We start from the raw sequence: 27,681 nt of genomic DNA on the forward strand, positions 1-27,681 counted from the left end.
GTTGTTTCTACGGCTACAAAAAATAAATAAATACATTATTTATTGAAATTCTAATGAAATTTTTTTAAAAAAAAATTATGGTTTGGGGAGGGTTTTTTTTGTTTTTGTATTGGCAGAAATAATCTTTAAAAAGACAACTACAGATCCCGTTCTATTTTTATAGCTCATCAAATTAAACAAATAACAATAAAAACAAGAAACCAATAGCTGTCACTTTGACTCAGGTTTATTGTGCAAGACCTATCAGGCAAGCATACAGGGTCATGGCAATAAAAAAAAATGGGTCTGCATGCTGCTAGTCAAAGAGCCAAAGCTTCCAAGTATTTACATTCAAGTTTTAGACACAAACATATGAAACTAATCACAAACAGCTGATCACACACAAAACAGAGTACCACTAATCCTCTGACACAGTGACACAAAAACATCATGAAACTCATTGCACAGCTGAATTAAGTAGTAGGACTCTTTAACTTACAAAAATACTAGAAATCTGATTTTTTTTCTCTTTTTTTTTGGAGAACATTTACAGTCTGTTTTCAGGTGGCACAGACACTTGTAGCTGCTCCCCCCCCACCCCCCACAATAGACAGAAGACCAGCAGCAAGACTCTAAACATAAACACGAGTGCCCACGAAACAGCGATTAAGCTTGGCGAAGGTATGTGAAATTTGACACACACAGATAAATGCATCAAGAGGACGTCAGTTGCTTCGATACCCAGATGATCTCTGGGTATCGAAGCAACTGACGTCCTCTTGATGCATTTAAATACTTCAAAACAACCTCATTTTTTATATTCTATTACAGATCCCTGCTACGACATCCCAAAGACCCGCTTTATATCAACTCACCAGTTTTGTTTGTATTCATCTGACATCACACCTGTCACCATTTCCCTGCTCACTCCAGTTGCATGTGAATAAAAAGCATACCTGCTATGCCACTTGAATTTAAGATAAAGCAATATAATCTAATAGTTTTAAATAGCTTTATACTGAATATATGGTAATGGCTATTCTAAAGGGAGTTATTGCTCTACAAAAATATGTGCATATAACACCTGTAATTTTGGCTTGTGTTATCTATATGCATGTAACATGAGTTTCCTCCCAGAAATACAGCTGTTACACCATCGTTCCACACTTGCAGAACAATTTTGGACTTCCTCTGAGAAACACTTTAAAACTAATTAGCAAGATTCTCAAAAATTCAACATGAGCCCAGTTTAGACATAAAACATTAAAATTGGACAACAGTGAACGGATCACATGTCCACCTGGATTCTTTGGAATTAGCTTCAAAATTTTCCACTTCAGGCTATTTTTTCTATAGTTTAAGAAAGAGCACCACTCAGTTGAAATTTAAACACTTGCCTTGCCTGATGCATAATCTGTTCACTTGGTGCTCAACACATGGGATGAAAATAACTGAGTAAGAATTTGACTGTGTTTTAAAATCATTAGCTTGTATCCCTTTTACTTCAGTCATTGAGCGACATCTGTGATCCGTGGATGGACAAATCAGTCATAGCTGCCTTACTCATACCCGACTGGATGACCAATATACCGTGGCTGCGAGTGACCCCAGCATGGATGGCTTTAATATGAAGGTTAGGTGTAAGGAGTCGGTGACTGGTTTTAAATTAAATGTTTTTAAATACTTTGAAATTCCATAATATGTCCTGCAAAATATGTTCTCTTTAAACAAAAAAGAAACATCCCACACTCCTATATTAATATAGATTGCTTTGCATGCTTGAGCAATGGTTCTTTATTCGCTGTGTCCAAGCCTTTGGATCTTTTATAGAGTTTTAAGGCAAACATAAGTCAGTCAGATTTGGACGGCTAGACTTAAAGTGTGTTGACTTAGTGTGTGTTTCTTGGAGCCAGAATTGGGGACCAGTGTCATTGTCATGTAGCCCCATCAGTTTCACTGCCACCGGTCTGTCCAGTATTTGCCGTAGATGCTGAGGACTCCTGGTCTGTTTCGCTGATGCAGATAACCGCATCACCGCTTACATTTATGAGACACTGAGCCTAAGAGAAGAACAAGTACACAAAATTTAATCAATTGAACAGCCAGTATTGAGATAAACCGCCTGTTAGTAATGTGCAGTTTATATCACCTGATTTTTATTCGGATTTTCCATGAACACACATTCTTTCATGCTGTAAGACACAACTGCATTGCCGCCGAGGGCCGCTACATGGGCTCGAACCATCGCAAACACCTCTGCGATGAATGAGTGAAGGAAGCCGCTGACACCGCCTTCCTGCACAGAACAAAAACACACTTTACGTTTAAAACTGCGCAAAATGACCGCGGGACTTTGGATATTTTACTGACGTCGCTCGTACCTCCCGTAATGATGTCGTCTCTCTGATAAAAAACATGTTGATAATGCCAAGGTATTTAATGATGCGTGTCCCGGGAAGGAAGGAGAGCGGCGTCATCTTCACCACCGTTACCGAGCTGCCTCCAAACGAGCGACTGGAGCGCAGCGAGCGGGAACGTCCCTCTTGAAGCGGACTGCAGCGCTCCAAAGATGAGACTGCAGGTTCAGAGAGAGTGTAGGCAGAAGCAAGTGGGAGACGTGAAGAGAAAAATAAGAAGAGAGGAGAGGGGATATAAAGAAAAAGAAGAGATAAAACGGGAATGGAGATACCAGAAAAAACTCAAAACTAGTGGAAAGATTAAAAGCAGACATGAGCCTTGAAGCAGAAAGAAATGTCATAGTGGAATGAAAATGCAGAAACTCAGCTGTTAGGGTTTGCACAGCAAGAGTAAAATGTGCACTTACATGTGCTTAGGCATGTGTGTGTGTTTGTTAGATTTACATGCAGCATTGAGAATGCAATAGACAATCACTTGGCGCGTGTGCGCTGCCATGCATATCATGCAGTTGATGCAAACAAACAATTACACATGTCTGCAGACAGAGAGACAGACCTGGGCACAGCTGTTTACAAGTGTGAATAGAGTGCTTACAGCAAAGTACATGAGAGATTTTATTCTATATGTTGGCATTTGTGAGGAAGGCTTCAGACATGGAGACAGACAGAAACAGCTGTGAGGCTGAGGCTGGGCACATGTACACAAGCCAGAGTGTGAAAGATGCTCCAATATCTTATTGCAAATTTACCTGATGTGGCTTACATCCATCAAACCAGGAACCTTCAGAGCCACATATTAGACTGTAGTTTACTTAACATGCACAGATCTGAAAAGTCACACGAGCTCTTGCAGAAAAGCTTTGACCCCCGCCCCACCGTGATTATCAGTGTGTTCCCAAACAAATCAGACATGAAATCCTTTAGCATTCATACAGTGTCTCCTCCTATCTTCCAAGCATAAGAAGAATCAGTGATGCAAAAGCAGGGGAGGGGAATAAAAGGAACCCTCCGGAGGTTCTCATGAAATTGCTGCAACCAACAAGCTATTTGAGAAAAATGCTGCACACAAAATGAAAAACCTTTCTAATGTGACACACTGTTTTTGGCAAGCTGCAAATTGTGGATCCCTCTGAGGGGCGGGGCGTCAACTTTCACACTCTAGCCAAAAAAACAAAAACAAAGCTGGTGCTTGATTTACAATGCTCCGCCCCCCAGTGGCATGCATGGAGGGGTGTGTGCGCGTATGTGTGACCGCTTGTGAACAGTGTTCTGTATTTGTGGGTATGATCACCAGAGTGTGCTAGAGACTGTGTCCTCCTACTTGTCTTAACTGATCCTCGTCTTATGGTGTGAGCTTTCAGCCTAAGCAGCTCTAGCCAGGTGCTGCATCTGTCTGCAAAGGAACCGTAATCAACGGAGGCAGCTGGAGAGAACACACACGCACGCACGCACACACACACACACGCGCGCACACACACACACGTGCATTCACAAACGCAACAGCAACAACAACAACAAGAAAAGAAAACGAAAAGACAAAACAGAACACAAAACAAACGAACAGAAAAGAACAAAACTGGATGAGGGTTGGGAGCTGTGCAGGATAACTCTGTCCGAGACTAAAGGATGAAAAGTCAAAACAGGGCAGTGTAGTAGTTTCGGTAGCGGGAGAAGGGGCTGGGAAAATAAAAGACAAGAAGGTAGCTTACCTCTGGGTGACATGTTGGTACTTTCTCCGACACCTGTCTCACACACACACACACACACACACACACACACACACACACACACACACACACACCATCACAGTCTAACTTTGTCCTTGTCGGAAGGTGAGAAAAGTTCAGTAACAACCGATTACTGCCACAAGGCGAACACAGCAGGCGCTGCCTAGCTTTAACCATCACCCCCACCCCATTATCCCATGGCTGTGTTAGCCTAATGCAAATGGGGGTCACCAACACAAAGTCTCTTCTAGACAGCGTCACAGACTGTTATCTAAGTTGACGGCAAAACAAACTCTCACTTGTCTACTACAGTTCATTTACCTGCTGATCGGACTATAAGCAGCTGGTTTTGGCAGAGCTTTGCAGCTGGGGTGAATAAAGAGACTGTATCTGATGTGTTAGTGGACGAGATGGGTGATACCTGTTTAGTGAAGCAGGGTAACGGAGGTAAGGGAGGTAAAAATACAGTTAAAGATACCTGAGATTTTGGATGCTGTCTGAATGTTGGAAGAGGACGAGTCTGCACACAATTCCAGGGGAAACTGCAGCTGCTCTTCAGCCTCAAGGCTCCCTAAAAAGATACACACAAAAACCACACTCAACTTTACACACAGCACTAGCAGGGATGTTTCTAAAAAGCAATACACTATTTAGAGCAGGGGTGTCAAACATAAGACCTCAGGGGCCAGAATCAGCCAAAGTGGGTTGTATGTGGCCTATCGTGTAAAATGAGTTTGACATCCTGGCTTAGATCCTAAAAGAATATTTGTTTTCCTACTTCACTAATAATCATGCAATAATTCTCAGCTTTGCTCAATATTGATATCAACTTACCTAAGCTGAGTTATTGCATTATTTGGAGTCAAGTAGTGGCTCACTTCATAGATGCAGCTTGAAATTTTTTTTCCTTGACTGATGAGTACTGAGTGTATTAAACTGGACGTGAAAGCTTTCCTTCATCTGAGCAGAGCTTTAACTGAAGTAAAATTAACAGAGAGACTGACCTTTGTTGACGGGCTTCTCAGCTGTCTTCTCCTGAGTCTGTTCCTTGTCATAGGTCATGGCAACGGCTGTCACTGTGACCTGCGCAGGGAGACGAGCAGAGGAACAGCAGTAGATAAAAATTTTTCTCTCAATTACATTCACTGCTCTGGCAGCTTGACAAATGAGTGATAGCCTGAATTGTCTCACCTGTATGAGCTCTTCTTCTGGCACTGCTACGGTGAAGTTGAGATGACAAAGACAGCAGGGGATCATAGAGCGCAGCTTGAAGTAAAAACTCTGAAACAAACATGATGAATTGTAGACTTGTAAAACCCAAAACTAAACACAGACAACCATAGCAAGTTCAACTAAGAAAAAAAACCCCCAAAAAACAGTGCCAGTGTGAAACCTGCTCCATGATGGTTTCTTACCTTCAGCAGGTTCTCACAGAGGTCAGTAAAGATCTTGTTTAAGCCTTGGTTAGTAAGATTGGCATTGCTCAACCTCAAAACCCTCACTGATGTAAACATCTGTCAACATAAAGGATGACACAGATTTACACAGATCTGAATTAATACTTAATTGTATTTATTTCTAAAATAATTATTCTGCAATAATGGTTAGTATTGCTACAACTACGTTCAGTACGTACCTGTACTCCTGAAGTCCAGTTAGAAATCCCAGGCATATTTTCAGTGTTGCAGCTGTAGAAACCTGAAGACATTGAAGCAGATGCAATGAAGCACAGAAACAATGGCACCTGCTAGAGCTTGGACTGAATTATTAACTTGTGTGCAGTGCATAACGATCCATTGTAACTGAACCAGAGTGAGTGTGCAGCATGTACCTGTGGGGGGAGGTGCATCGATCAGGAGGGAGTGGATATCCTCCACGGCATCGGTGTCATCAATCTATAGGAGTGATCAAACATTGTCACCATTTAAACTGGCATTTACAACTGGCGTGTACTGATTTGATTTGTACAGATACACACCTCCAGGACGAAGGCATCCTTTTTGCCGTGGGACAGATCCAGTTCTGATAGCTCGTCTGAGCTTTCCGAGTGGGAGCGAAAAAGTCTGGATCGATGCCTTGGCTCAGGGATTGGAGAGCCCACCCCTTCCTCTGCAAGCTCCTGCAAGCAAAACAGACGCAGCGTCCGAGCAGACGGGACGTCAGAGAGAAAACCAGAACACCGCAGAAGATCACATCTGTATCTAACATCTGTACATCTGTACTGTAACTAGTAGAATGACTGTGTTAGTAACAATCCACATGCTCTCACTCACCCAGTCAACTTTACTGACACACACTCATGGTTGGTGTTAATTTGGGAAAACGCACACTCGCACACACACAAATATATATGCAGGGGAGAGTGTGATTGGTCAGGGGAGATGGACATAATCAAAGTACGTTAACAACTTATAAAATGACTTTGCAGTGAGTCATCTGAAGAGGTGACTCTGGTGTGGGTTATGTATTATCCCCACACACAAAAAAAGTCCCCAGTTAAGAGCTGCAATTAATAGTGTGAGATTAATAGTGTGAAACACTTGTCATGCTTTGCTGCGTCTCACAGCTAAAGGTTGGCATGCTCAGTACCATGTTTATGCCGCAGAACACCTCAGGGTCCAGGGCAAATAATTTCTTTAATGATCAGAGAGAGACAAGAGGGGTAAGTTTATCACGATTCACAAAGAACAGAATATACAGCCCAGGCATATATGGACAGTTAGAAGTTGTTCAGCTTCAGCACAGAGGATTTAAATAAGATGACATGTACTACATTAAAGTGTCAAGTCTTAGATTTCACTTGAGAAGGTGTGCATCAGTATGGAAAGGACTGCTTCCTATGCACGGCAGACAACGTTTAGGGACTCTTTCTTTAATCTGACCTTCAGCAAGTTGAATAGGTCTCAAACAGATTTGGCTCAAGTGATTAACACAGCGATTGAAAGACAGCTCACTTCTTCACCCTGGAAGGCTCTTTGGTTGCTTCGGCTATGTGCCTGATGACCATTTTTAATGCATCTAGAGAATTCACCTACAGTGCACACCTGCACACTCGTCCCTATGCTTTTTTTCAGCAGTGAATTAATTAACAACTAGCAATATGACATTAGCAAACACAGCCATATGGGCTGAAACAATAACAGAGAGGGGGCTTTAAGTCAAAAGATCTATCTATCTAGCTATCTAGATCAGGGGTGGGCAATCTCAGTCCACGAGGGCCGGTGTCCCTGCAGGTTTTAGATGTGTCCTCGAACCAACACAGCTGATTTAAATGGCTAAATTAGCTTCTCAACATGTCCTGAAGTTCTCCAGAGGCCTGGTAATGAACTAATCATGTGATTCAGGTGTGTTGACCCAAGGTGAGATCTAAAACCTGCAGGGACACCGGCCCTCGTGGATTGCCCACCCCTGATCTAGATATATATACACATATGACTTGGCCCCTTTGTTCTTCTGATCCTTTAATCATGAATTAATCTGGTCACGAATTCTTCCTTTAAAAGGTGAGAACAAGTTATGTACTTGTGAAGCATTTCTGGCTTGCTTTTCAGCAAGTTTTTTTTTTTTTTTCCCCTTCACCATGATTTTCAGATTTTCTGGAAAACAAATACCAACATGGAGTTCTTTCTCTTTCATGTTCAATTCCTCTCTTCTCATTTAATGACACATAACTTCTACTTGTAACTGAAGGTTAAGTGTTGATAGTCAGCTCTGAGCCATGACACACAGCCACCCAGGAAACAGTTTCCAGTTGGCCGGGCACTTTGAATCTTTGTAAATCTTGACCCTTTAATGTTGTATCCAATCAACAAAGCTTGGAGAACAAAATAAAAAGGTAACTGTCCACATAACTATAGTCTGGACTGTATAGTATGTCTCATAAAATGTTTTTTAACACTGTAAAATATCACCAAAATAATGGAAAACACTAGTATTGTCCATACAATGTAAAAGCCTGATGACAATGCACTAGTCTTTAATATTCTTGGTCATAGACCGTAGATATTTTTTCTTTCAAAGTAGAAAAAAATGTGAAAACTGTTCCTACTTGTTGCAGTATAAAATGACCACAAACAGTGATGTTATAGCGTATTCATCAGGGTAAGTTTTTACCATGTCTGAACATCATAAATTTTAACTTTTTTAGTTCTGTTGTGCTAAAAGGCTTCATACATGACACCACAGCTACTGCAGTTGGAAACAAACCTACATTACCACAAACCTGCCCTGAAAGGTGAGACTTTTCAGGCTTTATCACAAAGATCAGCTTCCATAAGTTCACTGTATCAGCAAGTGTTGACTGTCTCACCGGAGGATTTATTTGATAGAGCTCTTTGTTCACAGCTATGGTGTCATTAATCCTTTTCTGAATGGATGATATATGCTCGCTGCTCAAGTCTCCTGGAGTCTTCCCTGCTATCTGGATACCCCCTGGAGCAGGCAGAGCTGTCAGGTACACACCTGTAGCAGACTGAACACACACACGTTTTCTTCGATTAAGATCCACCACACATAAAAGCGACATAATCACTTGTTAGCATGAAAGGTTAACCTACAGCCAGACCCAGGAGCATGTTCTCGCCAACACTGATCTGTATGTGCAGGCCAAATAGCGCGTTCATGCTCCGCAGTTTCAGCTTATTCATCAGCTGAGTGTGTAGCTCATATTCCATGAAAGGCAGCAGGTTAGAGATGGCCGTTGCATTCGCTTCTCCCTGGGCTTTCTTCTTTAGACGGCACAGCCTGACAGATAAGAGGCACTGGCATTGAAGGTGCATTGATTCACTCATAGAAAACCTGCTTGACTGAACCCAATTGAGGTCTAAAATTGACCTTGATTGGTCAAAATTGCTCACTTTGATAACTTCCTTTGATGTCAAAATGCATCGTCTGAGGTGTATTGTTTAGTCCACATGATACCACTGAAGAATATTGGGTCTTATAAATTATGTTATCTGAAATATCTACTGTAAAAGTTATAATTTATAGCTAGATTATAGAGTGAAATGCTTGTAATATTCTTTACTTTTATAGATTTGATTTGTGTGTTTTTTTCCCTAAGTAATATTTTTTTAAAGCCTTTTAACTCCTTTTCTGCTAATATCAAGAAGGGTTTGTGGGTTTGTGAGGTGTTATACCTGGCCTGGATAAGGCAGCCCTTTCCTGCAACAGCTGCTTCTGATGGCAGGTCAATTGTTGTGAAGAGCACATCAGGAACCTTACAAAAAAAAGGCAGTAGTTATTGATATTTTTAAAGAGCAGAAACCTTTTATTTAACCTAAAAAGAAATTAACTGTATTTGATACCTTTTGTCGTCTACAGTGGTAACAATAGGTGAGCTGTGCAGGGAAGGGCATGTTGAGCTCATCGTACGGGATGTGACAGAAGCCACAGTTCGGTGGCGATGGCTCCTCAAACCTGGAGAACAACAAAAACCAAAAAGGTGCATTGTCATAAACACGTGATGACTGACATTCAGACTGTCCGAGACTTTGAGCTGAACAATAAGAAAAAAAGAAACCAACCTGTGGTCGGTGCAGCCGATGTCCAGGCAGCCTTCACGCATGTACCGAGGATTCAAGATGGCTGCTGTGCCAGATGCGGACAGAATACACACCTCCTCGCTGTTTTGAGCCAATGGGAGAAATGAAAAGAGAAAAACAAAAAGGCGCAATGAGAGCAGGACACAAAGAGAGAAATCACAAGGATCCAAGTGTTTTGTACCAAACTCGGGATTAAAGTGCATCACTTTTCTGTGTGTTTACGCAGTACATACCAGATGCTTGTGCTCTCACTGTACCCTACAACCGCATGGCAACCGAGAGCTCTGGCATGAGATTTGATCTCCTGGCGAATCTCCTCCCACCAGGCATCGCGAGTCTCGGGCTCATCTGCGAAACACACAATTCTAAATCAAACAGCCTTCACGAGGCATTTCTAACTGAATTATTTATCAAAACACCTCACTGAACACTAAAATATAGGTTAAAAATGCAGTACCCTCACAAATCCAAACAACACTAACAGGAAATCTGTGCATAATCCGGTGCCTAATCTGACTGCTTTGACTTACCAGAAAATCAACAAACAGCCAACATTACAGTTTGTATTTTCTGATGTTTTATGGGTTAATCAGTGTATCAAAGCAGGCCAAAACCAACCGTGAGTTTGTAAAACAAACTGACACTGAAAATGGTTTGTGAGAATTTCAGAGAGATGATGATGATGAAGGCAGAGTCAATGGTCAGACAAGATTAGTTCATTAGTGGACATCATATAAATGTTCATGTCTCCCTTCTCTTTGTCTCCTTTCAGCCAGCTGCACTAACCAAAAGGACACAGCCACCAGCCATTATGTGGCTCTGCTAGTATAGATAGAAAATCTGGTATAAGAGAAGACACTACGCCTAATTTTAAACGTGCTTTCCTATCCTGGTGACAAAGCTAGTAATTTTAAAGCGATCGAGCCTTCATCATACTTATGCTAAACCATGGGTGTGTTTCAATATTCTCATGAGGCTTTGCTCCAAACATCTTTTTCTTTAAAGCCAAATCATTGCAAGTTGAGAGCTTAATCATAGAGCTGGGCGATATGAGATTTTTTCATATCACGATATGTTTTTTTCATTTCAGGCGATAACGATATCTATCACGATATAAGCCAAATAACTATATTTGTAAGATTTAAATGTGCCGTTGCTCACAAGTAAAATGTGAAATAATCAGCAGCTTGTTTTTAAATATTTATTTCCCATAATAAGTTCAACAGGGTAGATGTACTTAAGGAACATGAGACTTTTTCAGATAAATAAAGGCAAATATTGCAAACTACACAAAAGGCAGCCGCTAAAGCGTTTAAGTTTCAAAATAGAACAAATGAAACAGACTAAATTGTCAATTCCACTTAGAAACAAAATATTAATTCTAAAAATAAATCTTAGTTTGTTTTACAGAAGAACAGACAAAACTGACTAACTTTTGTCAGTATCAAATAAACTGAGAACTAAAAGGAAATTCTCAATCTCTCCTTGTTGTATAGCTTAGCTTTTCAAACAGTTTTAACAGTTACTTTAGTCTGACAAAAGCCGAATGACGAATTAGCGCTTCCAGTCAGAGACTGAGGCTACGTCCACACGTACACGGGTATTTTTGAAAACTGAGATTTTCCGTTTTTGTTTTAAAAAAATAATCCCGTCCACACATAAAGGCAGAAATGAAGGAAAACTCTGCTATGAACATGCCAAAGCAGCAGGTGGCGCTAGATTCCTAACCGTGCAGAAATGTTGGCCAATCAGAAGTCTAGAAGCCTCGGTGGGAAAAAGTAAACAAAGCTGGGGCATAGAAGCAGAACAGAGTCGTATGTGTGGAGGGACAGTAACTGTGTGTATATGTAAGCATTTAAACACTGCAGAGAGTAGAATTAACAGTATTGTAGAAATTCATTTCACCGAAACAATAACGTGGCGCACAGTGTGACGCATGCACCAGTTTATTGTATTTCCAGACTTGCTTTCGGCACAATTTACAGTGCACGCTACTCTGTTTTTTGTCAGACTTGAAATAGCCGAAATACCTTCACACTACGGAACTTCTATGGCTCTTCCGTTCGACAATCTCTCCGGCATTGGAACCATCATCTGTTTTCTCTTCGGTCACGCTCGGTTGATTTTTCTAGTCGGCACACTCATTTCCTCCATTATGCGCTGGCTCCATTACCCGCTGGCTGCTTCCCAAACAAACACACGTGCGGCTTGGCACTTGTGCTGTACGTAACAAGTCACGCGACGTGACGCTGCGGCTGTGATTGGTTCGGCTCTGCGCTACTGAATTTGGATCGGCTGACCTTTTTTTTTTTTTTTTTTTTTTTTTAAGAGAACAAGAGCGGCGCGGTCTATCGCGATAGCTTAATTTCTCTATCGAGTAAAAGTTATATCGCGATACATATCGTTATCGTTCTATCGCCCAGCTCTAGCTTAATCTGACTCATATGGTTGTTTTAGGCTGTTGAACAAAGAGGACATGACCAAAAAAAAAGCTACATTAGAGTATTGAGCTTCACCCCATGATTCCCTGGGAGCGCTACATGCTGACAGAGCCTCCCAAATACAGAGAGAAACTCAAATGGTAGGTGAGACAGGGGAGAGGAATGAATGAGGGGGTGAGAAGAATGGGCTGTGAAACTGAAGAGATGAAGAACAATGACTGATGGTCAGGCATTAGGCCCACGAGGTGGGTTTCTTTAAACCAGAAGCAGTTATGTCAAACAGGCATAGGCTCACCAACGTGCACACTCATGACCACGTGCACAGTCATGGGCAGAGAAGGGCCATATTCATTCACTAGAGTCCATCAAATCTACTCCATTATTTAAGTCAGCTCACCTCTTTCCCTCCATCCCCACCGTAAAGTCCCAGATCCAGTTAATTTTCCTCAACTGCACCCCCCAACGTCTTCTTTCCATGCATCCATTCATCACTTTTCTCTCTCTTTCGCTTTCTTTCTCTCAGTATGAATACGGCCCAGTGAGTTAAGGATGCACATGCCTCAGTGGCTCTTTGTGACAGAGTAAACCTCCTAAACCTCCTCTGGTCTAGACAGGTTTGACCACAATGTTCATTCGGGAAGCGTTAGAAACAGCGCTGGGACAACGTTAGTGAAGAGCAGGAGCTCTTCTGTGCAGCAGGATGAGCTGGGTGTGGGGTAGCCAGGCCAGGCTGGATGGGGTGGGGACGCAGGGCATGCTCAACTAAACTCAGCACACACACACGCAAACACACAGATTAGAGAGAGGAAGATGGCAGCTCACTGAAGTCAGAAGTTTTCAGCAATATGAGGCTATGCTGAATTCTACTTAAGCTTTCTATGGGGGCGTTATAGTTTAACACTAAGCAGACATGGGTTTAATTTCATTGAGCTGCCATCATTCCTGTGGGTGAGAGCATTAAAAGGGGGGAAAATACCTGCAGTGACACTATTCCAGTCTAGCAGTTTGTATGAGCGCGTGTTACCCAAGGCTGGGCCAGAACACACCGTTAGTACAGAAAAGAGAGAAAAAGAAAAGAAGAGACAGTCTAACAAACCGACACAGCACAACGGAAGCACTCCACAATCACTATGCAAAGACAGACACCACTTCACAGTCACTAATGCGACGACAAACTAAGTTAGGTCCTATTGAAACAATCTGACAGAGAAGAAAAAGACTGATGAGGAAGAGAGGAGAACTGAGATGAGTAAAAGCGTCAGGCTATATTTACTTATTTTGTTTTTAACATAAGGAGAAGAGAAGCTCTACAACACAAAAAGGAGCATGCAGCGACTGTAAGTACATGTAGGCGCACTGTGGAGTTTTCACGTAAACAAAAACGAATGCGTCTCATCATAATGCACCGGGCATGTTCTTACTGTAAATGCCCCCCTGCTCCGATTTTAAATCATCAGTCAACAGGTTCAAACGGTGCCAGTCTGGAGCAGGCCGACCAACCTGAGTGAGTGATAGAAGTCATCTGGGTTGCCAACATTTAGCTGCAGTGATTCAACAACGACGGCCTTGGATGCATTTATAAAACATTACATGAAGTGCTTTTACATGCATTAGCTAATGTATTTTGCTAATAACCAGCAGATCAAGCCTGAGTTAAGCAGAGCATAACTGTTAAGTTATTGTTGTTATTGTCGAAGTAAAAACAAGCTAAAAAAGTAATGCACTTGTAAAAATATCGCTCCCCGGTGCTATTTTTGAAGAAAAACTCCACAGGGTACCTTTGATGTTTTTCTGTAGTAGAAAGGCAACAGTGAACAGGGCTCTTTTCAGACTGCTTTCCAAGTTAATCCTGGAGTTTCAATCAGGGTCATTGAGTCTAATTTAAACAAGACTACAGGTTTAATCACAGCACCTTTTTTACAGTCTTATTTTAGTTCCCCTGTCCACTTCTGACAAGAGCCCTGCTTATCCTAACCCAGCCCACATTCATCAACACTCCCCTTTGATTAGATTCTCAGACATCCTTCATTCATATTGGTAGGCTATTAGTAAACTGAGCTAAAAGGTAAAACTACTAAGTCTATAAACTGGACTCAGGCATTTCAACACTGTTAACAGGCAGGTGATCACCTGACGAGCAAATGTCTGTAAATCTCATTTGAAGGTGTATTTATTATGCCCCTCTTAACACAAGAACAGATTCAACACACTGAGTTCAATAAAGACAGAGAAAGGCTGGCAGAGCTTAATCAAGACACCACAGCACCCCGATATGTTGCCACCTACAGCCAACCACACACACAACAGAAGTAGCAGGCAAAACACTGGAGCCATGCGCCACTACTGCAATTCAGCCGCAGGGGGCAGCACTGCATGACAACAACACAGCAACCACAGCACAGGCACACACACAGAGCCACCACATGACCAGCACAGACTATTAATTACATAAAGCCAGTGAGTCAAACGACAAGGTGAAAGTTGCCCCTATCCATAAAAATGTTTGACACATGTGATGATAGCCCATCCTAAAGTTTAGAACAAACTGCAGACGCAGCCTATCGGCGTGACCAGGAACAGCTTTCACCTGCTACCTACAGGACTTGCAGATAAACTTAAGTCTGACCGTCAACTTATTGTTTTTTTTTTCCTTTGCAAACAAATTGGGAGTAGGACCATACACTGGAAAAATTTGGCAACACAAGAGGATAATGGGTAGCATTGACTAACAGCCATTTGCAACGAGATCAAACACACACAACACTGTAGGGTCAATGGAAAAAGCTCACTCTTATCTTTTCATGGCGCGATGGACGAGCTACGTTAGGAACTTGTGTGCTTTTGTGTGTTGAACTCACCGGGGTTGTGTATCCGATCCAGTAATTTGACAGATCGAGCGCTGACCACTCCACCAACATGAAGCAGAAAACCAGGCGGGAACGACGTCAAGGTGAAGAAGGGGAACTCCTACACATTTAATTAAAAAAAAAAAAAAAAAACACACACACTGGTCACTTACAGAAAGGGCCTTTCCAGTATTTTTGTGTCTCATGTTTACTTATACATTGGTGAATATTAGGTTCTCAACTCAAAACTGAGTTCAAATATTTACTTTTTGCTGACAAGGCTAATTTGTTCTGCGTTAGGTAGGTGGTTAAAACACCACTATAAGATACAACACCTACAGTAGTGGGCAAAAGTCTTGAGTCAGCCTATATTTCTTTATATTTTACCAAGAAAATGGGAATTCTACAAACATAAATGAAATACAGTACATAAGGCAAAAACTGTTTTTACAATTCTAACTAGCCTGAAAGGTCAATAGGACCCCTTTTAATCTTCACTAAAGTGTGAAGTCTTTCAGCCAAGCGTCCTTCTCAGTAGTCTTCAGGAAAAGTTCTCCAGGCTTCTTAAAGAACATTCACGTGTTAATGTTTCACTTCATGTGTTTTTTTTTAGCCATGTATGCTTTTAACTCTTTTGTGTTTGGAATCACTGTTGTGCTGAAAAATTAAGCCACAGCGAGGTCCTGTGTCAGGTCTTTGCTGGATTTTATTTCCTTTTTTTAATATATGAATTTCAATTACTGTTCATCTGGTTCTCAGCTAATAGCTCTTTAAAAATCACCTTGTTGGTGCAAAAATACATCTATCTAATCATGTTACATTTGCAATTTTTCATAGAGTCAACGAAATAAAAGTGAACAAAGTGTTTTTTTTCTCATGGTCTGCTAGTAAAAAAGTCCCTAAAGATACAACTTAAAAATGTTTCTTTGCCAAGTTGACTGTAATGTGCAGACATATGTGGGTTAAATTCCTTTTTATGTTTGCATGATTAAGACATCAGTTTTTAGTGGCTTGACAAAAACAATAAGAAAAACTATCACGTACAAGGACTGGACTGAAAATGAATGAAAAAGCAGCCAACATGCAAATCAAAAAACCTAGAAAGACTTTCAGAACACTGGAGAACTACTGCTCAAAACCACCTACTTCCTGCTTGGAGGTAATTTAGTTTAAAAAAAACACACAAAAAACCCCCAGAAAAAAACAAGGGCTAGCTCAAGACCTTTGCACACTACTAATAAGATCTTTATATTGCATAACAAAAAAAATTAATTTGTAAATACTTTGAATAGAGATCATCCTATATTTTTAATATTTTTCAACCCCAGAAACCTCACAGTATCAATTCTATGCAAAAACTGAGAAATTGGAAAATCCTAAAGCAGAACCAGATATCAAACTTCACATTTTTTCCTCTTCCAATACACACTGAAGCAGGTGATTATCAATCAAAACTGTTTTTAAAGTCTAAAACATGATGCATGTAGACTTAAGTTACAGCAGGTATAGGATAAGTGGAAACATGCACCAAGGACAGAGTGTGATGAGCCCCCCATGCAGGTTTTGTCCACTGAGATTCCCCACTACAGCCTACCCATGTAGGAATAAAACTCAAAAGCATTTCAAATACAGCTGGAAATGATTGAGAAAAACATCTATGAAAGCCTAGGTATTTAGTGTCACTGATGTAGTGATTGAATTCTTTTGAGTCTACTGTATACACATGCATTCATTAGGTCTGGAGCTGAAAGTGAAGGACAAAGACAGACAAAGTAGTTTGCGGCTGTGAATCATTACTCTGATTTACATGCTTGTCTCTGCCCACTAAGAACACAGCTGGTCTTCTGTCTCTAGCCAAGTAATGTGATGCAAATCCATGCATTCACTCACACGAGGAGCAGGAAACAAAGCCTGCTGGTATTCATTCTTAGTTGAAGAGACAACACTCTTACAGAAAAGCAGAGGGACGTAGTGATTCCCAGCCATGCAGGACCAGTATGTGATGGATGGCTTCAGTGATCAGAAATCAGGTGGGAATGCCACAAATTTCAATCGTATCCACTACTCCACAAAAGGAAGATGTCTTCCAATTTGTCTGACAGCTCCTCCCACTCTGAGCCAGGTCACAAGAATGAGCTGATGAGATGAGTATGCTCATTCCTGTTTTTGATACGGGAAACCAAAAGTCAAACTCGGGAAATTTTTCTGGAAGGAGGGAGGCACTTGAGATGAATATCCAGACGAAACACGAACAGTCTCAAACACACCCCTTCGAACAAGAAGGGAGCCCAACTCCTAACCTCAGGCACTCTGCCTTACATGTTTGTCAATCTTTTAGGGTTTGGAGGGTGCAGAGCAATAAAAAAAAAAAAAAAAAAAAAAGAGCTAGGTTAGGAGTTGACTCAGGCTAGGTGGTGGTCATCCGCTTGGTTAGGGTTTCAAGGGAAAGGTGGAGAGTGAGAAGGTGTCACACTGATGGGACATACCCTGGCGTTTAACAATAACCCAGAGGAAGACGCTCCCTGAATAGCATAAGTGGTCGAGACACAAAAAATGGAACATTACTTGGTCTTACACAGACCGATCCCCATTAAACACCTCTCCAATGTCAGTTATGAATTTGTCACAAAGAATGCACCTGTGTTAAAACTCACCATTTGCACAGAGATCTGAGGCTGATATGCAACGCCAACACAAATGTCAAACCCTCAACTCTCCAAAATGGCTCGTCAGCTGTGACATTGCATTTCAGTCTCAGGTGTCTGCACCAGTAGTGAGCTAGTAATTAATTGTTTGTAAGCGTGGACGATGAGTGACACCATTGTCACCGTACCCGCTGCTCAAGAGCTGTCTGCGTCTGTTGTCTGAGGAGGGTCCTCAGAGGTCCCGCCTCCTTCCCGGCGCTGCCTCCACTGCCCATTCCTGATCACAGAGGAGAGCCTGGCTTCAGTTTTGTCATTTTAAACACAAAAGTCAGCCGAACACAAAGACAAACAAACTGTCAGGTGATTATTACATTGCAGCATTCATGTTAAAACAAATCAAGAGAAAGTTGAACTTGGATGAAAAAAAACCTAATGATCTTCAGCCTCATGAACCTCAGACTAACTTATTCTGATCATTTAGTGCACTAGAAAATACATCAAACCACATGCTGGGAGTTAAGGTATTCAGAATAGGACTCTCACAGTAGTTTTGTGGACTGTGAGCAGTTAGTGTTTCTGACAAAACCAGTCAAGACAATTTGGATGTGAACAGTCCTGCTGTTGACCCATCAAATGAGTGAGATGCCAACACTTCACTGTTATAAGGTTCTGGCACTCGGTGACACACAGCAGGCCTACTATACCGGAGGCTGCCAGCAGCAGGTCCTCAGTGAAGGACACGCTCTTTCTCAGCAAGGCAGAGTCTGACTGGATGGAGGAGAGTGGGGCTGAGGTGGTTGCCCTGGGATTAGAGCCACGACCACAGCCCACTGAGCCAGAACCAGGAAGGGACAGAGTGTCTGTGGAAAGGATGGGGGAGCTGGGGCAGAGGAAGATCCCAGGTCTGCATCTCACTGAATGGGGCTCCTCTATCCAACAGCAGAGAAAAAGATGGAGGGTGCATAAAGAAAACAGATATATTGAGAATGGATAGACAGAGAGCAATGAAGAGAGTAGGTAGAAGCACAACAACTGAGAAGATGGAGAAGAGCACGATGAGGAGGAAAGTGGACACAAGCATAGAGAAATGAACTATGCAAAGTAGGTAGCTAGTATTAAGTAAGCTGGGCATTGTACTGATACTGACCTTGGTGAGCGGATCAGCTGTCAATACATTACATGGCTGGTCCACATTTTAATTAAATTAGCATGCTAACTACAAACTGATGACTTTCAGTGTTGCAGAACCCAAAATATACTTTCGATTCAAATAATTTAATGACATTTATCAAATGTGCACTGTATGTACTGGTTGTAAGGAGAGAGAAAAAGGAAAAATGCTGAAGAATGATGGGAAGCAAAAGCCATTTTCACACATGAACTCCAGACAATCAATGCTTCTGATCATGAGTCATTTCTCTTGCTCTCCATAATTTTATCTTCCCATCATTATGGTACAAGTTGATCTTGGTTTCAATCTGTCCAAAGATTTTTCTAGAACTGTGAAGGCTCTTCTAGATGTTTCCCGGCGGTCTGATCTGGCCTTCCTGTCACGACCTGTGAAAACCTCAGTTCAGGCATCTCGTTGATTGTTCCAACTTTACCAAAAGTGCTCTTCACTCGGTTAGATGTGAAGCTGTTTTTCCTAAACATGGAAATAATTCTGTTATAGTGGACTTTACTTGTCTTCTGTGGTTTTTCAAGCCTTTCGATGTTGCTGAACTGGCTAGTTCATTTCTTCTTTTTAAGAATACACCAGAATGTTGTTCCTTAAAGCTGATGCTCTCTGTTTTCTTTTGGTCTTTCAGCCAAATGATGAGCACTTTAACTTGTATTTATACATCTCTTGATCTCATATTGAGGTCAGCTACTAAATGCAAGCTCTAAACTTGGAATCAGCCCTAGATTTTTTTATCTGCTTTTAAATTATCACGGAACAACAAAAGAACATTCCTCTGAAATTGGATGTAATGGACTATGTAAACAATTGGCTGTAATTCCTAACAAGTTAATGCAATAACTTTGTCAAATGCCTCGAATTAAAGCTTAAAAGTCTACAACTCAGTCAAATCTTATTGAAAAAGTGTTAAATCCTAAAGACTTAGCTATACAGTGCACCCAAAAAGTATTCACAGCTGTAGCAGTTTGCCATGTTACAGCCTTATTCCAAAAATTGATTAAATTCATTTTTCTCTGCAAAACTTTGAGTATGATGCCACAAGCTTGGAACACCTATTTTTGGGAAGTTTCTATCATTCTTCTTTGCAGAATCTCTCAAGCTCCATCAGAATGGACGGGGAGCGTTGGTGCATAGCCATTTTCCGATCTCTCCAGAGATTCAATCAGATTCAAGTCTGGACTCCTGCAATCTACATGTGAAAATGGCTTAAGAGGAAAAGAAAGGAGGCACAGAAGAGGAAACATGAGCAAGAAAGATAATGAAGTGGAAAGAAAGGAGGAATGTGGATTAGGGGAAAATGTAGGTCCAATCCTGAGGGCTCGGGAGGGCAGCTGTGGTGAAAAGTTCCTCAGTTTTTGTGGCATTTATTAGTGGCCTGCGTTAAAATGTGCTTAAGTTGTCCTTAGGGCAGAGTTCTACCAAAATTATCTCTTGCTCAATGATTAACCATAATGACTACTAATGGAGAAGTGACCTTCAATCAACAACAGCCCCCATGAGACACAGTGCTTCTAAAGCTACAACAACAAGGGGACGGAACAAATACAGAGATCTGGTGTGCCTTCAGGCTATGAAGCACATGTTTCATATTACAAATATTAAAAATGTTTTTGGTTTTTTTTGTTTTGTTTTTCAAAGTGTGAAACAAGAAGACACACCAGGCCACTGAGGACAAGTGGGAGACGAGGCAAGGCTTAATAAATATTTATAATAAAACTTACAACAGAAAATAATGTTAAAATATTCTTAAAAAATGAACTGAATAAACTGAATTTGAAAAACAAAACCACACAGCAGCACCAATATGAAGTGTAGGAGAAGGGAGGGATGAGAATGGGAAAGAGGGACGGGGCCAAGTATTCTTACCCGTCTTGGGCGTCAAACTGAGGTCTGTGTCTGATGATGAGGACTGGCGGCTGCATGGCTTGGAGGGAGAGAAGGGGGGAGGAGAGGAGGAGGTGGGAAGGGCTCTGAAAGGGGTTGGCGGGCCGGAGGACGAGGGCAGATCCTCAACAAATACCGGCCTGCCAGGAGAACATGACACACACACACACGTCAGTCACCACTGCACCCCTCTGAGCGTTTGTATGTGTGCGCATATGTGGGTGAGAGTGAACCGAGGTTGTTAAGTGGAAGGGTGACTTTTTAATGTGACACTTGTTTGCTTTGGGTGAGGTGTGTTGTCAGGTGCTACGCATGGCTGGAAAACAAAAAAACAAAAGCAAGCGTGAAAAGCAAAAAGTAAGGACGAAGAACAGCACACGCACACACACATAAATGAAACTAAAGAAAGCAATATGGCAAAACAGACAAAAAAAGATCAGATTAACAGAGGATGACGAGCTGAAGCATGTGTCCCAGTAGAGTGAAGCAAAGGTCAGGTGACTGTAGGGTGATTACAGGCCCTTCCTCAGAAATGCTGATGCAACTGCAAACCCGACTGCCCACCCCGCAGTAATTAGAAAATGAGAAGTGGAGGGATTCCAGACTAAAAATCATTTTTAAGGACATAAGGGTCTGTCTACCTTCTTTGCCTTGATGCTTCTATCTTATAGCTTTATTGCTACACTGCATTTCTGATTTCCTGCCTTTCTCCTGCACCTATTTCCTTTCCTGCCTCTGCGTACCAGTGAAGATGAGTGTGGGTACAGAGACTGAGAAGTTCTGGGACAGTCTCTGGGAGCTGCAGACCGAATGCACTGGGCTGTTGTGGGTGGAGCGGCATCCGTGGGCAAGGGGAGACCTGGGCCAATCAGCAGAAAGAATGAGAGTGAGAGAGAGAGAGAGAGAGAAAGACAAAGAAAAAGAGAGAGAGGAAGACGAAGGGCCGATATGGACACGAGCGGTGAGAAACGTCCAAATCCAAATGTTGGCAGAAAGGAAGAAAGAGGTGCACACAAGAACCAACACAACGCAACATTGCAGTAGAGTGAAAAAGGGAGACAAAAAAGGAAAAGAACAGCAAAAAGAGGTTGTTGGGGTTTTTTTTGTTAAAACTCCCACTTTTTGCACTGTTATTCAATTTAAAGTCATGTGAAAGAAGCACAAAAACAACACGCAGCTCTCAGTTTGAAATCTCAGTCTCACACATATACAGAGCAGGGATGCAAACACGAGGGGAAAAAAAGGTAACGAAAGCTCTACAGCAGTACAGATAAGTAACCAAAAATAAGCTAGCCTGGAAAGAATTTCTTTTTATATGGCTCCCTGGGAAACCTTAAAATTCTCCATTATGGCTGAAATATTAAAAAAAGAAGTAAAAGAAAATAATCAGCAATCATTTTAATACATGGAGTAACTGTGGATATCAATTTTAAGCAAACTGATTAAGAAAGGTCCTTTATTTTATAATAGTGTAAAATATCCAACCGCTACATCTTGAACTGTTGGTCAAAAAAAAAGCAATCTGATGACCTTGTTTTCCACTTTGGCACCATTTTGTTCTCATTATGTCTTTTTTGTTTGTTTGTTTTTACTGAAAAGTAAGTAAAGGAGGCCTAAGCAAAGATAGATAGACAATTAAATAAAAAAGTGACTGTATTTTTTTGTAGTAACTAAAAGTGCATTTATTGAAGAGAAGGAATTGAGACTGTAAATGACTGGCAACTGCCAGCGCTACCCCTCAACCTCCTAGTGTTTGATATAAGATATATATCGGATGACGACATAAAAACGTCTATAGTTTCATTTTATGCTATCGTTTGTTTCGTGGTGTCGCAAAATAAACTGTTTACGGCAATATTTTTTCATTATTTTGATGGTCACTGTAGTGGCTATATTAATTTCTTAAAGTTCTCTCTTTCTCTTATATTTAATATAACCACACTACAGACAGACAAGCGTTTGATTTTAATGCATTGTGGTTAGCAACAACGACGGTAATGCCACCGCGTGTCCGCTTGTTCCACATAAACCTTTCACAATAAAGCTCAAGATCCTGTAGAGACTTTTCAAAATAAACTGATTCACGTGAAAGATGCAGAGTGTTTACGGATGAGAAGCAAAAAAGAGCAGTCAGGTGCTAAAAAATAAACCTTAGACTCAAACGTTAGAACAGGCTTTTCCTCGCAGCACGCTGTGTAATAAATACTCACAAAGAAAACGGCGGCCGTTACAACTTATGTCTAAAAATGTATAGTTTCATGCATCAGTTAAAACACTGCACTCCAGGTACGATGCCCAGCTGGAAACGCTTCAGGCAAGTCGAGCTGCCCGAGATTCACAGAATTTACAGAAAATGTTACATTTTTGTGATTTACATCGTTATCGGACGATAGATGTCTGAATATGAGATTTTGGTCATATCGCACAGCCCTAGATACACCTATGGGGAAATTAAAAATCTGTTATTATAACCTTATCAAGTTATTGAATTCACAAGACTTGACCTCTGACCTTGAGGTCAAACCCAAAATTACTAAATGGATTTAATTTAGTGGAATTTCGCTTTATACTCACTACTGCTGAACAGTGTCAGTAAATTAAACAACAATAAATACCCGAAAGAGATTAAACGACAAGAATCCCGAATCATGGCAGCTTTAGCTCATTGAATAACCAGTTTAAAAACAATCAAGAATGTGTGTAATCACAGATAGCTGTTTAGATTCTGATAACATAGAAGAAATAGGGGTTTCTTTTACAACACTTTCTTAATTGCAAGAAAAACCAAAATGCAGGTAAGTCTTAAAGGAAAGATGAAGAAAGACAATCATAACAGAAAGAAGAAAATGAACTCCGGTACAATAATTACGCTCGCTTCGATTCATCACTTTGTCCTATTTTTAGTGGACATTCATGACTGTTCTCCTCACCGAAAAAAAAAGTTTTCCAATTAAATTCACACATTTCATCTCACCACCAGCAGATGTTTACATCCCCGTTACACAAAATCTCACACGCCGACACACAGATGTAAAGTTTGAAGAGAATAAGAGGCACACAAGCGCACCAAGTCGTTAAGGTTACAGGAACTGGATGTAAACCACAAAACAAATCACTTATGATGGGAAAAGCAGAAAAAAGTGAGTAACCACATAGTTAGAGGCACAGCAGAACATGTGTACTAGATACACACTAAAAAGATGCAGCACTAGAACATGCAGAGGCAGAGCAGAAAGCCATGCAAGAGGAGTCTAAAAGAGCAGACACAGACAAGGGAGGAGGAGGGGGTTGAGGATGGCTGTGTGTGTACTGTACATGTGTGTGTCTCAGGTTATGTCGTGTGCTGTTAGTTTTATGATGCACTATACGTGATACAATGGACACACCAAGTGCAAAGGGGAATCAAGAGATACTGAGACACACACAGGAGTGTGCACATAAACCTTTATACAGTACACGCTTTAATCCACACACTCTCCCTCTCGTGCACACACAATCGTCTTTCCCAAAACTCACAGTCTTGCACATAAAAGAGGTAGTAGTGTGCATGCTCGTGATGTTGGTTCATACTCACTCCTTTCCATCTTTAGAGGGGGAATTGCAGGCATTGGAAGCAGGAGCTGTGTTTGGGTGCATGTGTGTATTGGTGTTAGGGGCACTTCCAGAGCTGAGTTTGTCCAGCGTGCAGGCGGTACCTATGGCCCGGACCACCAGGCCCGACTCTCCTTCCAGGTCGAAACACTGCAAGTAGCCCACTACTGCATTCCCACCCATCTCCAGCACTTTAAGCCCTATTTTTCTCTGTAGTTCTCCTGGACGGGGGGGTAACACACGGCCATGTTAACAAAACAGGGAAAATTGGGGCACTCATTCCTCCACACCTGAATTTCCTTACCAGACATGAGAGAGATGAGCCTCTGTCGCGCTTCATTGGAGGCCCTGGGAGTTCTGATACGGTCAATCCACTGGTACTCTGGATCTTCATTTACCACGAGTTCCTCAACAAAGCCGTGCACCAAAGTTGCCCTGTAGCACTGTGGAATACATGTGGCTGCCATACAAAAACAGAGGGGAAGGAACTTAGATTTCACTAGAAAGGTTTGTTATAGCTGATATTCCATCTTTATTGCACAGTTTTAAGTGGTATTTCCTTGTTTACAGATGTGCTGATGGCACTGACACAGCTTATAATTTTGCTGATTAAGGAATAACCCCTTTTTTTGTTGGCAAGATCATTATGACACAAAAAACTTGATTACAGTGCCATCTAATGAACTGCTCTCCCTCACATAAATCTGAAAATTGTGTCTTATGACGCATTTAGAATCAAAAATCCACCCAAACTTACTGCAGAAAAACTTGACCCCGCATGAAGACTGTCTGAAACGGTTCAAATCGTTGAAGAGTTCCACTTTAACAATGACGTTTATTTCCCCTCGAATTCCTGATGACAAACAATAGAAATATAGATAAGGCCATGAAGAAAACAAAATAAAATTAGTGATCATTGTGGATGGATTAGCTGATTCTTATACCATGGATGGTATCATAGATGGGAAACCAGCCAGAGATGACAGAAGCAGCCTCACTGTAAAGCAGTGGATCAATGTCAATGTAAACTTTCCCTATGGCATCATTAGCACTGTAAGTGTCGTGGTCCAATACTGTGATCTGCAATGGCTCATCCTGCAAGTCCTCATCATCGACCTACAGACAGCAAGGCATGAAGAGGAACAAGAGGCAAAAGCGAGGAGGAGAGTTTAGAAATCTACAGAATCTGATTGCAATTTAATGTAGTAATAACATCGGTCCCTCATGTTCAAAGAGAGGCATTTTACCTCAAATTTGAACCACTCCGAGTTCCATTGTGGATTGAGGGATTTGGGACAGACATCAGTTTTGAAGGTTGTGTTTCCAAACTTGACCTGGAATGTAATCAGACACCTTTTTAAAATGCCTAATTGCTTTTCTTGGCTCATTTTAGAGGGGAAGTGACTATCAGCATTAGGACAAACAGTTCATGTACAGCCACACTGCTGTAAACAAATTAAGTACATAAATTCTTCTCTTACCTCTACGAAAGCATCAGTAAGGTCACTGGCTCTGTCCATCACAGGCAAGTGGCGCCCTGCCACAATTTTGGCCTTCAGTTTCCCAGGCATGATTCAATTTTACGCTGATCTGTCAACATATATAATTAAATCTGTCAACACTGCCCTTAGCAACAGGAAACATCGAGGCGTCGGTAAACATGTTTTGGTGATAACGTGCAGAGCCCCTTCCTCTGTTTACAAGCTCACTAGCTAATTAGCTAAAAGCTAAACTAGAATTTGTATTTCTTGTTTTTCAAAAAGGTTGATCCACTCGGTTTGAGGTTATCTACAGGATTGCCGTTTATCAAAACAAAACAAAAAACAAACTATCAGTGTGCTAGATTAAGTTAGCAACACGAGGCTAACACGAAAAGCCACTTAGGTTAACTGCATTGCAGTCAGAATCTCTTTAGCTCTAGTTACCTGATCGGCCATGTTTTTACAGTCACACGGCAAAGCCTCCACCTATGCAGCTACAAAATAAGCATGTTGTCTTCAGTGCAGACTGTAGCATCCTTACCAGTGCTAGAAGATTAACATACAGCTGGCCAAGCAGCAGCAGTCTCGTTTTACTCGGACATTATTGTTGACAGTCCACCGTTCGTCTGACCTCCGTGTCTCTCCCATAACACGAGACGTGAGTTCCCAGTACACCACACAGGAAAGTGTCGCTCAACTTAGAAATCATCCAGCCGCAGATATTGCGGCTTTACAGATACTGGCGATGCTCTACAAATGGCATTACTGTTCACTAACTATTTATTACACACGTCCCGCGTAAATACAACGGCTAGCTTGACAGCATGAAGCCCATGATGAATGAATTCTCACTTGGGGTTGTTGTGTGCTGCGTTTGTGTGTACCTCGTAAAGATGTACTTTAACATGCGAACGTTACGTCGACGCGCCCCTGCTTCAAATAAAAATAATAATATAAGAAATAATATAATATCTTTTTCCACTAGGATGATTAAAACGTGCTTATATGCAGTCAAATTAAGTTTAGCTTTTCAGTAGTTCAATTTCGCTTAATTTTATCTATTTCAATAGCAGCTCCCCCGTTAAGTGTATCCCTTAAAGGCATCTTAGAGATTTGGTTTGAACATGCGCAACTTTGACAACTTCGTTTACCTTCCATGTGACCGTAGCACGAGGAAGCAAACACTCCCAGTATTATTAAAATAAATGCAAAATGTTTTGCGTGCATGGGTACTGTAAGAGGTTACGTGATAGATTTTTTTTTAACAATCCTGCTGTTGTATTTTTTATTTTATTTTTTTTGCGCACGTTGAATACTTTATCCGGAAAAAAATATATATCTTTGCAGAAATGACAACAGGAAAACCTATAATAGGAGGAGGCTTTCCTAATAATCAGGAAAACCCAACAAAAGACCTAAACTAGAAGTAGCCTACTGCCTGAACCGTAGTCCTCCAAACATCTCAACAAGAAACTGTTGCACTGTTGCAGGTGCTTTGAGTACTTAGAAATATTGACTGAAAATAAACCCTCAGCATGTTCTCCATTTGCTCAAGCTTGAATGTTATATGTTTTAAAACTACAGCCCCCGTGAATTTCAGGGAAGGAGTTGTGCCCGTTTTTTGTTTTGTTTTTCTAAATTAAAATTATACATTGTTTGTTTCATTTTTTAAAAGATTTACCATTACATCTCAACCTGAGAGCCTTTTATATATGTATATGTAATATGTTATGTGTAAGAACTGTAAAAATGTTCTGCAAAACAAAGCAAGAAAAGACATCAGGAAAACATTACACAGTGTTCTTTTGTAGTACACGTAACTCTTGTGCCAGGTGGATTAGTCTATATCAAACACAGCGTGTCACCTTTGTCTACTGAGGGGAGTCAAATGGTATTTTTAGTATGTATGATATGTGTGAAGACAAACACCTGTCACATAAAAAGAGA

The 27,681-nt window shown here is 41.2% G+C and overlaps 1 protein-coding gene across 8 annotated transcripts; it reads right to left on the minus strand.

The window, feature by feature from the left end:
- Nucleotides 1-210: 210 nt before the first annotated feature.
- On the minus strand, nucleotides 211-26,625 carry c2cd5 (C2 calcium dependent domain containing 5). Of its 8 annotated transcripts, XM_085412107.1 has the most exons (30): nucleotides 26,276-26,625; nucleotides 25,735-25,843; nucleotides 25,501-25,587; nucleotides 25,198-25,369; nucleotides 25,011-25,106; nucleotides 24,558-24,713; nucleotides 24,237-24,474; nucleotides 20,645-20,802; nucleotides 18,303-18,527; nucleotides 17,787-17,875; nucleotides 14,966-15,074; nucleotides 9,900-10,014; nucleotides 9,649-9,747; nucleotides 9,430-9,541; nucleotides 9,262-9,341; nucleotides 8,680-8,866; nucleotides 8,433-8,594; nucleotides 6,713-6,757; nucleotides 6,102-6,242; nucleotides 5,955-6,018; nucleotides 5,760-5,821; nucleotides 5,539-5,637; nucleotides 5,315-5,404; nucleotides 5,128-5,206; nucleotides 4,602-4,694; nucleotides 4,106-4,138; nucleotides 3,688-3,819; nucleotides 2,361-2,554; nucleotides 2,129-2,275; nucleotides 211-2,039 (listed from the first exon to the last, which is right to left on the minus strand). In XM_085412107.1, the coding sequence occupies exons 2-30, from the start codon at nucleotides 25,822-25,824 to the stop codon at nucleotides 1,914-1,916; spliced, it is 3,480 nt and encodes a 1,159-aa protein (XP_085268233.1). In that variant the 5' UTR covers nucleotides 25,825-25,843; nucleotides 26,276-26,625; the 3' UTR covers nucleotides 211-1,913. The 8 variants fall into 8 exon arrangements, with proteins under 8 accessions (XP_085268233.1, XP_085268229.1, XP_085268227.1 ...); XM_085412103.1 differs by lacking the exon at nucleotides 18,303-18,527 and having other exon boundaries at nucleotides 3,718-3,789; nucleotides 26,276-26,624; XM_085412101.1 differs by lacking the exon at nucleotides 18,303-18,527 and having other exon boundaries at nucleotides 3,688-3,789; nucleotides 26,276-26,624.
- Between the last annotated feature and the right edge of the window lie 1,056 nt (nucleotides 26,626-27,681).

Source organism: Rhamphochromis longiceps, linkage group LG7 (assembly GCF_057381845.1).
Source record: "Rhamphochromis longiceps isolate RC_006_pf linkage group LG7, R_longiceps_female_GT1.1, whole genome shotgun sequence".
Taxonomy (NCBI): Eukaryota; Metazoa; Chordata; class Actinopteri; order Cichliformes; family Cichlidae; genus Rhamphochromis; species Rhamphochromis longiceps.